The sequence below is a fragment of the Vombatus ursinus genome, unplaced genomic scaffold (assembly GCF_900497805.2).
Source record: "Vombatus ursinus unplaced genomic scaffold, bare-nosed wombat genome assembly UNPS02014807.1, whole genome shotgun sequence".
NCBI lineage: Eukaryota > Metazoa > Chordata > Mammalia > Diprotodontia > Vombatidae > Vombatus > Vombatus ursinus.
The window spans coordinates 24710840-24725106 of record NW_020954585.1 but is presented as its reverse complement, the minus strand read 5'-3'; the positions used below and the strand labels follow the sequence as shown (position 1 = coordinate 24725106).

The window sequence follows — 14267 nt, the reverse complement described above, 5'->3', positions numbered from 1 at the left end:
TTTTTTTTTTTTTTTTTTTTTTTTTTTTTTTTTTGCTAGGCAATGGGTTAAGTGACATGTCCAGGGTCACACAGCTAGTTAAGTATCAAGTGGCTGAGGCCAGATTTGAACTCAGCTCCTCCTGACTCTAGGACCGGTGCTCTATCCACTGCGCCACATAGCTGCCCCACATTAACATTTTCTCTGTGGGTCCTTCAACTCTGAAATAATTTTTTTAAACAGGAAGAAAGAATTGAAGGCTATGATTGTCCATGTTGCCAGCTGCATCAAATCGTTTTTTTCTGCCCATCCCTAGCACAGTGCAGGGCCCATTGTGAGCACTTAAAAAATGCTTGGTGACTTAACTTGGCTCACTTATATCACTTTTCCAACCTTATTTCCTGTTACATCTCAAGATATATATCCTCTGGTCTCTTTTTTTGTCCACCAGCTTGTACCCTCCATCTCTCTGCTTCCTGCTTCCTTCTTTTCTTTTGCCTATTCAAGTATGTATGTTGACCTGTATTTATTCTGCAGCTCCTGCTATGGTCTAGCATACTGCTGATTTCATAGATACTTGGTAAATAGTTTATAAAGTGATTGATTAATGATGCACAGTAACTGGGACAGCTAGGTGGTTCAGTGGATAGAGTACTGGCCCTGGAGTTGGGAGGACATAAGTTCAAATTTGACCTCAGACACATAACACTTATTAGCTGTGTGACTCTGGGCAAATCACTTAACCCCAATTGCCTTGCCCCACCCTCCCCCTTCAAAAAAAAATAATGCACAGTAACCAATGTTAGCTTAGTCATTTTGGGGAAATGAAAACATTTTTCAAGTCCAGTTGTGTTATATTTCTTTTAACAAGTGAGATATGTGTATATATGTATTATGACTGTTAGTAAAATGAACTGAATTATATCTTGTTTTCCTTTTTAAATTAATCCCTCAAAACATAGACGAAATAAGACTACTTCCCGTTATTATTATTTTAGGTTGATTTACTCACTTTCTTTTCATGACTCTCTTATGTTGATTAGTATCATTCTAAAGTAATCTAAAATTTTAGACATCTGGAAATTCCATTTTGTTTTTTTCCGCATTTGTACACAGTGTTATAGGGAATGTGGTACCAAATGCTTTCAGAATTTTTAATTGAAAAGTGGAGAAGGGGTGAATTTTAATTGACATGCTGCCCCCCCCATTTTAAAAAATTTTCTTTTCTTATTAGGGGAATGAACAACGACTGTATGAGTTTATTGTTCGCCATTTCCTGGCCTGTTGCTCTCAGGATGCTCAGGGACAAGAAACCACTGTAGAGATTGATATTGCTCAAGAGCGCTTCGTTGCTCATGGTCTCATGATTCTGGCCAGAAACTATCTGGATGTTTATATATATGATAAATGGAGTGACAAGGTGGGTTTGAATAACAAAGACATTCATTAACTCTAAGGAAGTCAATTTTTTATATATAACGTTTGCATTTTCAATTGTGTTTTGAGGGAAGTTAGCCCTAGGTGAAAGCCAGGTTGTTTCTTTAAAAAAGAAACCAAACACAACATGAATTTACTCTCCCCTTCCCTGTAGAGGTAAAACTCAATCAATATGCAGCTCAATAATAATAACACTTGAAGGTTGTTAAGACCATATTCTTCAGAGCCCTAAAAAGTGGATAGGGTAAGTATCATATGTTTGTTGCTCCAGCAGGTAAAATGAGTTGCTCCGATTAACTTAATTAAGAAATGTCAGAATTGGGACTTGACTACAGGGCTTCAGATTTTAAATTTGGTGCGTTTGATTATACCATCCTATCTACACATCCTTTTTCCAGTCTTTGTTAAAGTATATATATACATCTTTTTACATAGTTGTGATCTATGTGTACATATCATTTTATGTCTTAATTTTTTCCCATTTACTATTTTAAATACCTTGTATACCCCTTTCTGTTGATATTGGTTCTTGAAAAACATAATGTTAGGCAAAAAAAATGTCTCAGGCAATAATTTCATAGGAACAATAAATATTATAAATGGGGGATTAGCCAAATAACATAGCAGGGTTGTGATGTATTAACAGTTCTACTTAAAAATCAGGTTGGTTGACCCAGGCTTCATACAGAGTATGCCTCTAATCACTTCTGCATATTAGCATTTTTCACACATTGGTTTTCAGTAACTCAGTATTACTCCATCACTTTAATATAGCATAGTTTGTTTGTTGATTTTCTAATTGTTTGTTATTCAGTTTGGATCTAGATTTTACATTTCCATAAATAGCGCCGTTTTGAACATCTTTGTACAAATTACCTTTTTATCTCTTGTGTGATTTCCTTGGGGTGGTAGTGGGGGAAGGGTTCATCAAAACGGAATAACCTGGACAAAAACATTGGACAATTTTATAGGTCTTAATACGTGTTGCTAGAGTTCTCTCTGGTAATACTAAGCCCTCTTACGGTTACCAGCGTTGTACTGATGAGTCTGTTGCTGCTGCGCTCCCCATCTTGGGCTCCCTTCACCTCCGAAGACCTCCTGCTCACCTCCACTTCAGCCACACACCAGGACAGTCGTACCCCTTCACTTCACCGTCACCCACAAGCATTTCATTTCTAATCAGTTTAAGTACCTACCACGTACCACACGTTGTACTAAAGGCTAGAGCTACAAAGACAAAAACGAAAACATTTCTGTCCTCAGGGACATTCTATGACCAGTAATTCTAGAATTCTTCCTATCTGACTATAACCTCCTATCTTTCCATCTTCCCATATGCCTCACTCTTCTTCAACTGATTTTTTCTCTTCACTGTGACTTCTGCTTCCCTCTGTGTGGTTCTCTCCTATGTCATCCTCCTCTCCTCTGGATTCATTTTCTTCCCTTCCTCAACTTGACTTAAGCTTTTTACAATTGTAGTTTTCTACTCTTAGATCCATTGCCCTGTTGTCCAGTTGCTCCATATTCCTTGCCAAGCCTTAACCCTGGATTACCCCTACCATCTGTCTCCTTAGCTCTTACTTATTATGAAAGCTGGACAGTGGTTATGTAAATAACAAAAATTAGTAGTGGGACACTACGCATTTGTTTCTTCTCCCAGCAAGTCTCTCGATACAGCAGGCAATCTTTTTACTCTTCCCTAATTGATTCTCTGTCACACTCCCCACTGTGGCTCTTACACACATTCTCTTCTCCAAGTCTTTTATAGCACCTACTCCCCTCACCCTCTTAGCAAAGGTCTTCACTTCACAATTTACTGAGAAAATATAAGCCATTCTTTCCATGAGCTCTCTTCCTTTCCTCTACATCCCCTACATCTCAAAACTGCTTGACATCATCCCCGCTTCCCCTCTCCTCTTTTACTACAGTCTCTGATGCATAGGAGGACCTTCTCGACAAGGCCACCTCCTTTACTTGTACTCTTGATCCTGTCTCCTCAGCCAGGTTGCTTCAGGAGTTAGCCTCCCCAACTCAAGCCTTCCTTGTCTATTGGCCCCTGCATCCATGGGGAAAAAAAAATCAAACCCTCACTTGACTATTTTTCCCCTAAAGATACTTTCCACTACTTTGCCCTTTCACAGCCAAACTCTTAGAAGGAGTTGTCTATACTCTTTCATTCTTTAATTCCTTGCAGTTAGGCTTATGCAACTGTTGAAACCGTTCTTTCCAAGGTTACCAGTGATTTGTTAATTGCTAAATCCAGTGCCTTTTTTTCATTCTCATACTTTTTTTTTTTTTTTTTTGGCAATTGGGGTTAAATGACTCGCCCGGGGTCACACAGCTAGTAAGTGCCAAGTGCTTGGTCTGAGGCCAGATTTGAACTTGGGTCCTCCTGATTTCAGGGCTAGTGCTCTATCCACTACACCACCTAGCTGCCCCCTGTCCTCATACTTCTTAACCTCTCTGAAGGAATAGACATTGTGACTATTCTCTCTTGGTTCTGCTTTACCCATCTGATTTTCCTTTTTTAGTATACTTTGCTGGATCACCACCTACATTCTCCCCTGTAACTATGGGTAATATACGGGTTTCTGTCCTGAGCCAGAGGGGGATCATATGTTTGCCCATGGTGGAGTATTTCCTTTGTTGGCATGTACTCTTGATATACTTTCACTTGGTGACCTTATCAGCTCCCATGGATTCAGTTATCATCTCCGTGCAGATGACTCTCTGATCTGGGTATCCAGCCCTGGTCTATCTCTGAACTCCAGTCTTACATCACCAGCTACCTGTGCAACATTTCCCACTGGAGTTTCTGCAGGTATCTCATACTCCACATGTTCAAAACACAACCACTGTCAGCCTCAACTTCTACTTCCCCTTGTACCATATATCCCGTCATTTGTTTGGATTCTTGTTGATTCTGTCTCCACAGCAACTCTCCCCTTCTTTCTCCTCATGTGGCCACCACAAGAGGTCAGCCCCTCATTGACTGTACTACTGTGCTATTGCAAGCAGACTTCTGCTTCAAATCTCTCTCCTCCCCATTCCAGTTTCTAGCTGCCAAAGTGATTTTTCTCAAGCATAGGTTTGACATGTATGTCCCCTACTCAGAAGAGCCAGTGGCTCCCTATTGCCTCTAGGATCAAATGCACATTTATTTGTTTGGCATTTAAAGCCCTTCTTAACCTGATTCCAATCTACTTTTCAAGCTTTATTACTCACTACTGGCCTTGTTATTTTTCATGGACCACACTCCCATCTTTTTGCTCCATATTGAGTCCCTTCCTTCCACCCCCCATGATCTCTAGTTACTTTGAGCTCAGTATAAGCCCTACCTTCAACATGAGGCCTTTCTAGGGGCAGCTAGGTGGCACAGTGGATAAAGCTCTGGCCTTGGAGTCAGGAGGACCTGAGTTCAAATCAGGTCTCAGACACATGACACTTACTAGCTGTGTGACCCTGGGCAAGTCACTTAACCCCAATTGCCTCACCAAAAAAAAAACAAAACTTGACAACAAGAAGAAAAAAAAAGGACAGCTAGGTGGCGCACTGGATAGAGCACCTGCCCTGAAGTCAGGAGGACCTGCGTTCAAATCTCAAACCAAACACTTGACACTTACTAGCAGTGTGCCCTGGGCAAAGTCACTTACCCCTAATTGCCTAAAAAACAAAAAACATGAGGTCTTTATTGATTTTCTCAGCTACTAGCAGCCCCACCCTTAAATTAATTGTATTTATTTTGTATATATTTTCCATATATTTGTGAATTTGTAAACATATATATATGTACATGTTTTACTCAAGAGAATATAAGCTTGAGAACAAGGACTCCCATTTTTGTGTTTATTCTCCCAGCCTAGCACACAGTTTGACACGTAACAGAGACTTTAAGACTGTGTGTTGGTTGACCGAACGTTAGATTTTAATGATTTTAATTTATCTTTGACAGCTTAACAGGTGTGCAGTAGTAGTTTTAAAATTATTTTGATTTAGATGCGTTTAATAGCTAGTGGAGTTTTACATTTTAAATTATCTCTCTTCTCAACCCCTGTGAAGACTCTTTTGTGCAGGTTGTGCATGTTGTTCCCCAGTATTGATTATTCTGACTCTTTATGAACCTCTCTGATCCCTAGGGGTGTGGCACAGGGCAGTAGACTTTCTTTGGTTTTGAAATTGCATTTTATATTAACATGACTAAAGAAGTATTTGACTAGAGGCTGTTGCTTTTTCAGGTCATTCCCATCTATGAGAAAGGCTCCTGCTTCCAGCCAACCACCATAGAAATGGTGGATGGTGAGACCAGCCCGCCCCAACTCCTCACAGAAGCAGATCTTATCGCCCTCATGGAGAAACACGGCATTGGTCAGGAATCCTTGGGTTGTCACGTCAGGGAACTTTATTATGAGTGGGCATTTCCTTTAGCCAAAGGGTGATCAGATGTTTGGCTGCAATGGAATATTTCCTTTGTTAGCATTTTGTAAAAAGCCTGGAATCATAAACTTTTCAAAATAAGAGCTTCACTGTTGTGGTAACTGTAATATTTATATTGTTTGATGTTGTAATGATAGGACTCCAATATGGAGTCACTTTGGCTAAGCAGTCTCAGTGCCCATAAAGCATATAGGCAGTGGCAGACAATTTTGTATTTTTCCACTGTTTGGCCTTGTGTCAAGCAGTTAATGCTTGTAGCTTCTGATTGGATAAAACTTGGTGCTGACTACAGTGGCCTGAGTCATTCCTTTCCTGCTGCCTCAGATAGCCTAGTCAAACCCTCTCCCAATTTTTGGTCCACAAAGAAACTCCCTCTACCCAAGTCTGGGATCAATTAGTTACCCTGAGAACTTCCCACCACATCTTGGTCTGATTAGGAATGCCCCCTGCCATGTCTGGCACCTCTTACCTCTTCTCCATCAAGCTTGTTTTTAGGGTATATAACTTCCTGCTTGAAGCCCAACTTTGAGTGTGTTTTGTCTGTGACACAAGTCCCTCTCCCTCACAATGGGTGAATTTCTTGTATCCATGGGGATGAACCTGTCTGTTTATATTGCCATATAATATGTTTGTGTGTGTGTTTTTTGTTTTGTTTTGTTTTGTTTTTTGTTTTTGCCTTCTTGCTACACCACATAAAAATAAAGCTCTTGTGTGTACCAGCTTCCCGAGTACCAATTTCCTGGAAATTCCAAATCCAGGTCTTTGCATTAATCTGAGCCATGAGGCCACATAAAGCAACTATATTTGTCAAATACTTCATTGTCATCGTGGCAACAAAGATTATTTATTTTGGTCAGTTGCTTATGTTATTGTCTACACCACTGGCTTGTGATTGATCACAAGCAATTAGTCACCAAGAGGCAGCTAGGTAATGCAGTGTATAGAGCACTGGGCCTGAACTTGGGAAGACATGAGTTCAGATGTTCTCCAACTAGCTGTGTGACCCTAGGGAAGTCACTTAACCTCTCTCTGCCTTGGTTTCCTCATCTGTAAAATGGGGATAAAATAGCACCTATCTCACAGACAGCTGTGAGGACCAAATGAGATATTTGTAAAATGCTTAGTACGATGCCTGGCTCATAGTAAATGCTTAGTAAAAATGATCGTTCATTTCTTTCCCCAAGTACCCTCAAAAGTTGGACATTCAAAAAGGTCAACATATTTTCAAAAAACCATTGTTGCTGATCCTCTTGAGTCTGACAGAAACTAAATGTAGTTCACTTCTAATAGATTGTTAATGTGGGGTTTTGTCTGTACTCCCGAAGTGACTGAAATTGTTTCCAGGGACGGATGCGACTCATGCGGAGCATATCGAGACCATCAAATCACGGATGTACGTGGGACTAACCCCTGATAAACGATTCCTCCCAGGACATTTGGGCATGGGGCTGGTGGAAGGTAAGCTCAGAGTCCTCTCTTCCTCAGACAAAGTGGCAGGTAGCGTTGTACTCCCATGGAGGAGCCATGTTGGGTTTACTAATGGTAGTCTTTCCTTTGGCAGGTTATGATTCCATGGGCTATGAGATGTCTAAGCCTGACCTCCGGGCTGAGCTAGAAGCTGACCTGAAACTTATTTGCGAGGGGAAAAAGGATAAGCATGTCGTCCTGAGACAGCAGATCCAGAAATATAAGCAAGTTTTCATCGAAGCTGTGGCCCATGCCAACAAGTGAGTACCAATGAGACTTTCCCAGCCCAAGAACTGTTACTTGAGGTCCTTTGAGGGAATTGTAGGATAAATTTTCTTCCTGTTCTTATCTAAAATGAGTATTGGAGGCTACAGCAGGAGTGAGTCAGCAGAGAAGTGGACTGGGTAATTGCTGGGCATTGCTGACATTTTGGTTAGCTTCTCCTTCCCCACCAACCCATGTCTTATGGTGAATGGCCTAAGGGTGGGGCCCCTTCCCTTGATGCTTTGGCTTTGAATGTTTCTCATGTTTTGGCACCAGTATCTGTCTGAAAATGTTTTGTATACAGATCAGATTCAAAAATTAAGCAGAAGTTTCACTCAACTTAGTGTCATATACAAAGTGGTAGGCTTAGAGTTGGAAAGACTTAGGTTCAAACCCCACTGCCAGCATTTACTAGCAGATTGACCATGGGCAAGTCGCTTAACTTATCCGCACCTCTGTTATTCCATCTGTAAAGTAGAGATAGGAACACTGGTAGTACCTGCTTCACAGGATTACTGTAAAGCTCAAGTAAGATATTTGTAAGGCACTTAGCAAATTTTAAAAGTACTATATTCAATCATTTAATAGACTTTTCAATGCCATCTATGTGCAGGGCACTATGTTGGGTGCTGGGGATATAAAGGCAAGAAATGAAAAAGGCCTTAGTTTCAAGGACCTTTACACGTTCAAATAATACGTACCCAGAAAAGTCAGTGCATAATGTATACAAAGTAAATACAGAGTAATTTGCACTTGGGGGGTGGGAATGGTGGGTGGGTGGGTGGTTGGTTGGATGGTTGGAGTGCTGGGCCTGGACTCAGAGAGACTTGAGTTCAAATTCTGTCTCAGACACTAGCTATGTGACCTGGGGAAGTCAACTCTTTTTGCCTCAGTTTCCTCATGGGTCAAATGAACTGGAGAAGGAAATGGCAAACCAATATCTTTGCCAGTAAAACCCCATATGAGGTCATAAAGAATTGGACACGACTGAAACAACTAAACAACGATAAATTTGGGGTGGGGAGTCAGAAAAGGCTTTGTATAGAAAGGGACCCATTAGCTGAACCTTGAATGGCATTTGTTATGATCATCTTAACTCTGCCTTGAATTGCAGACAATGCAGTCCTTCAAAATAGTCTCCTTGCTAAGTTCAGAATAAAAATAAATTTTAAAAAATAATCCGTCCCTTCACCCCAAAAATGTTTTTAATTGGGCTCTTAGTCTTAGTTTGGGCAAGTGTTCTGTTTGTTTTTTAGCTGCTCATTAATGAGAAGCTTGTATTGCTTTTGATTGGAAGCCACATCTTGTTTTCCCCTGCTCTGATTTTGAAAGTAAGCACGGGACCTGATTTGACTGAAAACCCAAATGATCTCGTTTACTTTTTAGAGTTTGTGCTTGGCACATTTGTGGCATGTCTGCTTCTCCCAGATACCCTGGTTCTCACCAGGGGTTGAATGGTGGTGGAAGGTGGCGCCACTGTCCCCTCTGCCTCTAACTGCGCCCCTGCTGGGAACCAGAGTAAAGAGCCGTCAGGAGCTATTCCGTCAGCTCACCGCTGACTTGCAGCCCCTTTTCTATGACAAATGTAACTGGATTGGTTCAGTGGTCAGGAATGATAGGTATGTGTCTTGTGTATACCCAACTGTGAAAACACCCGCAGAGTAAGCAGGCTGATGCATGTGCCTGTGTGTCTTCGCTGTAGGTTGGATGAAGCATTGTCTCAGTATTTTGGAGAAATGGCTGCAGCGGTTGGCCAAGAAGAAATCTACCCAGCAATGCCAGCAACTATCAAGAAATGTCCACAATGTAACAAAGACATGGTGCTCAAGAAGAAGAAGAATGGCGGGTGTGTTCTCTCTGACGTTCTGTCTGTCTAGAAGTTTCCACTTGTGGTATTTAAGCACTTACTATATCAGTTTATTTCATGTTTTTGAGAGATCTCCATACTTGTCATTTCATTCTAAACATAGGAGGTCTACCAGGAGTATTTGAATAGGTTGATGAGCTACAGAAGGCTTTGTTGACTTCTGTGAATGTTCAGAGTAATGTGTTTCATTCAGTAGGCTTTAATTTTGATCAAGTTCACCTGCAGGTTCAGAATTTGAATCAGAGAGACCATTTGGCTTTGGACACATAGACAGTTAAAAGGCAGGCTGCTTGGTAATGCAAGGGGAGAGAATATTTGCCTTTGCCTGTAACTCTCTCCATCTCCAGAGAGAGAGAAGGAGTCAAACAGTAAGCACTTATTAAACACCTACTATGTGCTAGGCACCAGAGAAGGAAAAAGTGAAGCAACCCTTCCCCTGGAGGAACTTACCTTCTGTTTGAGGAGATAACATGTGCATATATAAATAATACAAAATATATACCATTAAAAACAAGGTGATTTTGAGTGAGGGCATTAGTAGCTTGGGGGAAACAGGAAAGGTTTCAATAGGAGCTGGTGCTTGAACTGAGCTCTGAAGAAAGCTAATGATTCTTAGAAGCAACATGACGAGGAAATTCATTCCAGGAGTGGGGGACAGCTTCTTTGAAGGCACAGAAACAGGAGAGGGAGGAACTGTTGTGTGTCAAGAGCCACAGGAAGGCCAGTGTGACTGAGCTGCTGACGAATGTATAAAGAGCATTAATGTTTAAGGCTGGAAAGGTAAGATGAAGCCAGGTTATGGAAGGCTTTACATGCCAAAGGGACTTATATTTAATCCAGAGGTAATAGGGAACTGCTGGAATTTAATGCACAGGGGAATTACATGGTCAGACTCATGCTTTAGAACAGTCACTTTGGCAGCCATGTGAAAGCTATGCAGTAGTTCCTGGTAAGAGGTAATGAAGACCTGAACTATAATGGGGGGCCATGTGAGGGGAGAGAAGGAGGACTGGAGAGATGTGGTGGAGAACAAATCAACAAGAACTGGCAACGGGATGGATATGTGGAGTGAGGGGGAGTGGAGCATTGAGGATGATTCTGATGTTTCACATCTGTGTGACTCGAAGGATAATTGTACCTTCTACAAAAATAGGAAAGATCTGAAGAGATGGCTTTAGGGATTTAGGCATTTAGATAATAAAGTTTCTTGGATGTGTTGAGTGTGAGATCCCTGGGGACATCTGGTGGGAAATGTCCTATAGGCAGCTGGTGATGCTGGACTGGAATGTAGAAGAGAAACTTAGGCCAGTCATAGATAAATCTGAGAGTCGTCAACATAGAGAGGATAAGTAAACCATGGGAGCTGATGATGTGACCAAGTGAAAGAGTTTAGAGAGAAAAGAGAAGAGGGCCAGGACAGAATCCTGGACTATACCTGCAGTTAGAGGGCTGAATACGAATGCTCCTGCACTAGAGACAGAAGAAATGCTGGCTTCATTGAGGGGATTGGGACTGGTAACTTGGATTAGTCAGTGATTGATTATTTAAGTAAGTTTATATTAGAATCAGAATTTGCCCTTTAAATTATTTTTGCTTTTTCTGGTAAAAATATCTACTAAGGCAAACTTTAAAGAAATAGTCAATTTAGTCATGTGGTCACTAATCTAAGTAAAGCTTGAGTTTTTGTGACTAAGAGGTGTCACAGAAGTTTTACATACTAATATCAGTACCAAGCTATTTCATTTTGCCTATACATGAGAAATAGGTTTATTACATATTATTATTAGATTTCAAGATTAGTCCCTGTGTACCCCATTAAGCTTTCTCTCTTCAGAATAATCAGCTATTGTTGTTAATTGGGGAAAACTTAGGTTGCTGATGGATGACAAATTTCTAGATGTTTGACTCTAGTTTCAAGATTATCAGGATCTTTTCAGATAACCAGATTGACTTTATTCCACAGGTTCTACCTCAGCTGCATGGGCTATCCAGACTGCCGAAAAGCTATATGGTTTCCAGATTCCGTTCTAGAAGCCAGTAAGGATGACAGTGTGTGTCCAGTCTGCAAACCACATCCTGTTTACAGGTCAGTCTGAGGAAGTAAAGATCAGGAGTACCCCCAAAAGAAGCTTATATTTTTTTTTCTTTCTTTTCTACTGGAATGACAATGTAGCTAATCGGATTGCTCTTAATTTTAATCAAGTAGAGATTATCAGAAGGCCCGTTCCTGGTCCTAGGCCCTTTCATTCATTTCTATCAGGACTTTCTCCAAAGGAGTAGACACCTAGCCTTGGTAAATTAAGTCTTAACACTACCAGGAGTTGGGGTGTTGAATAAGGAACAATTATCTTAATCTCTTGGCTTCCCTTAATATGGTAACATTCTCTTACTCTTTCTCCCAGATTTTTTTTTGTGTATTTCCAAGAATAGTTTGCTACTCATTTATTTTTTATCAGACTTTCATACAGTCATGTCTTTTAAAAAATGTCAAGGCTATAGCATGGAAAATTGAAACTTTTGAATTTGGATGATTAGGCTGATTTGATTTGCAAATGAGTTCAAATTTGCAATTTAGGAATTGCAGAAACACTTAGCAGTCTCTTTGGTCTCCTGGAAAGGATAAGAATTACTACCTATGACCAGTTCCAGTTGACATAGGTATGTTTATTATATGCTGAGTGGTGGAAAAAGTGATAAAGAAAAAATGAGGAGATATTTAAAGTTAACATCTCTCCTTAATTAAGCAAGATAATCTGTATCCTGGTTTTGATTTTTCTTTTCTTTTGGAACCAATAGGTTGAAATTAAAATTCAAGAGAGGAAGTGTCCCTCCCACCATGCCTCTGGAGTTTGTTGGCTGCATTGGAGGTTGTGATGAGACCCTGATGCAGATCCTGGACCTAAGATCTTCCAATGGCCCTTCCAGAGCTTCACAGCCAGCAGGCCGGCCTACCAACCATTTACAGGCTAACCAGTCCCTGAACAGAATGGGAAACAACCAGGGCAGTTACTCCATCTCTTCCACAGAACGACAAACCGGACCCCTTAACCCCTCAGCCGGGATACTTGTGCCCTCCGCAGCTACCAGTGAGAGTCACAACACAGTGATGTGTAACTGTGGCCAAGAAGCCCTCTTGCTCACTGTCCGTAAAGAAGGGCCCAATCAGGGCAGACACTTCTACAAGTGCAACACGGGGAGTTGCAACTTCTTCCTGTGGGCCGATAGTCAGCAGGGAACAGAAATGGCCTCTTTCTCAAGAACAAGGACTCTTAGTCATTTCCAAGGGAATTCCACAAATTTTGGAGGAAGGCAAGATGGGTTTGGAAACCATGGCAGTAGTAGCAGCAGTGCCACATGTATGTGCAACCAACCTGCCATCAAACGGACAGTACAAAAGGAGGGGCCTAACAAGGGACGGCAGTTCCACACATGCTCAAAACCGAGGGAGCAGCAGTGTGGCTTCTTTCAGTGGGCTGATGAAAACGTGGTGCCAGGTGAGGCAGATCATGGGTATGCATAGACATCTTTATAATTTGAAGTTTTGTGTTGCTATCTTTTGTTTTTGTGTTACCTTCCTTTCTTATATACATATATCCCCACCTCTTCCCCTACTCCATGAGCCAAAGAATAAAAAAAGAAAAAGAAAAAACAGTTCAGGAAAAACCAACACATCAACCCAAGTCTGACCAGCTTCATATATAACATCTCGGTTCATTTTTTTCTTCTTTGCATTTACATTGTATAGTTCTGCACTAGTTTAGAGATTGAGTATTCAATATGGCATCTATCAAAAAACATTATTTTAAAATGTTAATGTTATATCTGGGAGGTCAGGCAAAACTTGTGTTGGTAATGATTTGGTTCTATTACAATTAATTTGTTGTATTCTCAAGGATATTTTTGAACTTTATATTGGTAATATGAAGATTAGTCTTTTAAATCAGGTAATATGAAAGCACTTTAAAAAGTAAAAAACAAAACAAAACAAAACATGTATACATATACGGTGTTGCTACTATAAATTGGGCTTCTTTTGTCCCCATAAGGCATCTCAGCACCTGAAATGCTAATGTAACCACCTGTCTACCTGGCATATAATTGTAATTCTTTATGGTAGGAAAGAAAACAAGAAGGGTCAGAGGCACAGAAACTCATTTTTATATTACATTTTGTGAAGGGATAGTCTCATTTTTTATATACTCACAGTTTTCAAAGACTATCACTCTGTGAAAGAGGAATACCTCTTATCTGGAGACTTTTTGACATACTGATAATAACTGATGTTTGTATAGCACTTTATGGTTGGCAATGCAATTTCCAATTTTCTCATCTGGTCCACACCACTCCTGTGAGGTAGGCCCTCTCTCTTGCTGTGGAGGGCACCACACTAAGGTTCATACCTTTGAGGCATCCTTGATTCTTCCCTCCCGTAACATCCAGTCATTTGCCAGGTTTAATCAGTGCCAGCCCTCCACAGCTCTAGTATCTACCCCTTCTTCCCACTTCCTGTGAAGTTTAGTCCTTTGTTACCTTTTGCCAGGACTGCTGGGCAACATGGTCTCAGGCACATAGTCTGACTAGATCACTTTTCTATTCATAAACACTCAGAGGCCCCCTCTTCCCCAAATACAAGTGCATCCTAGCATATTAGGCCCTGGGTCATCTGGCTCTAACCTACCTGCCCACTGCTCCCCGTCACATATTCTATCTTCTGACTGAACAGAGCTGCCAGCTGAGCTGTTCCCAGCACTTGTCACTCTGGCTATTCCTTCTGTCCTTTTCCAGTGATTGTCCCTTAGGCCTGGAAAAGACTCCCTCT

The 14267-nt window shown here is 41.0% G+C and overlaps 1 protein-coding gene across 3 annotated transcripts in view; it reads left to right on the top strand.

Annotated features, from left to right (window-relative positions):
* TOP3A (DNA topoisomerase III alpha) overlaps positions 1-14267 on the top strand; it is a 39890-nt gene that overhangs the window by 23569 nt on the left and 2054 nt on the right. For all 3 annotated transcript variants that reach the window (XM_027874921.1, XM_027874920.1, XM_027874922.1), the window contains 7 exons: positions 1214-1399; positions 5652-5781; positions 7195-7308; positions 7412-7577; positions 9284-9427; positions 11412-11534; positions 12245-12942. In XM_027874921.1, the coding sequence (XP_027730722.1) occupies positions 1214-1399; positions 5652-5781; positions 7195-7308; positions 7412-7577; positions 9284-9427; positions 11412-11534; positions 12245-12942 (1561 nt within the window). The remainder of the gene's footprint in view (positions 1-1213; positions 1400-5651; positions 5782-7194; positions 7309-7411; positions 7578-9283; positions 9428-11411; positions 11535-12244; positions 12943-14267) is intronic.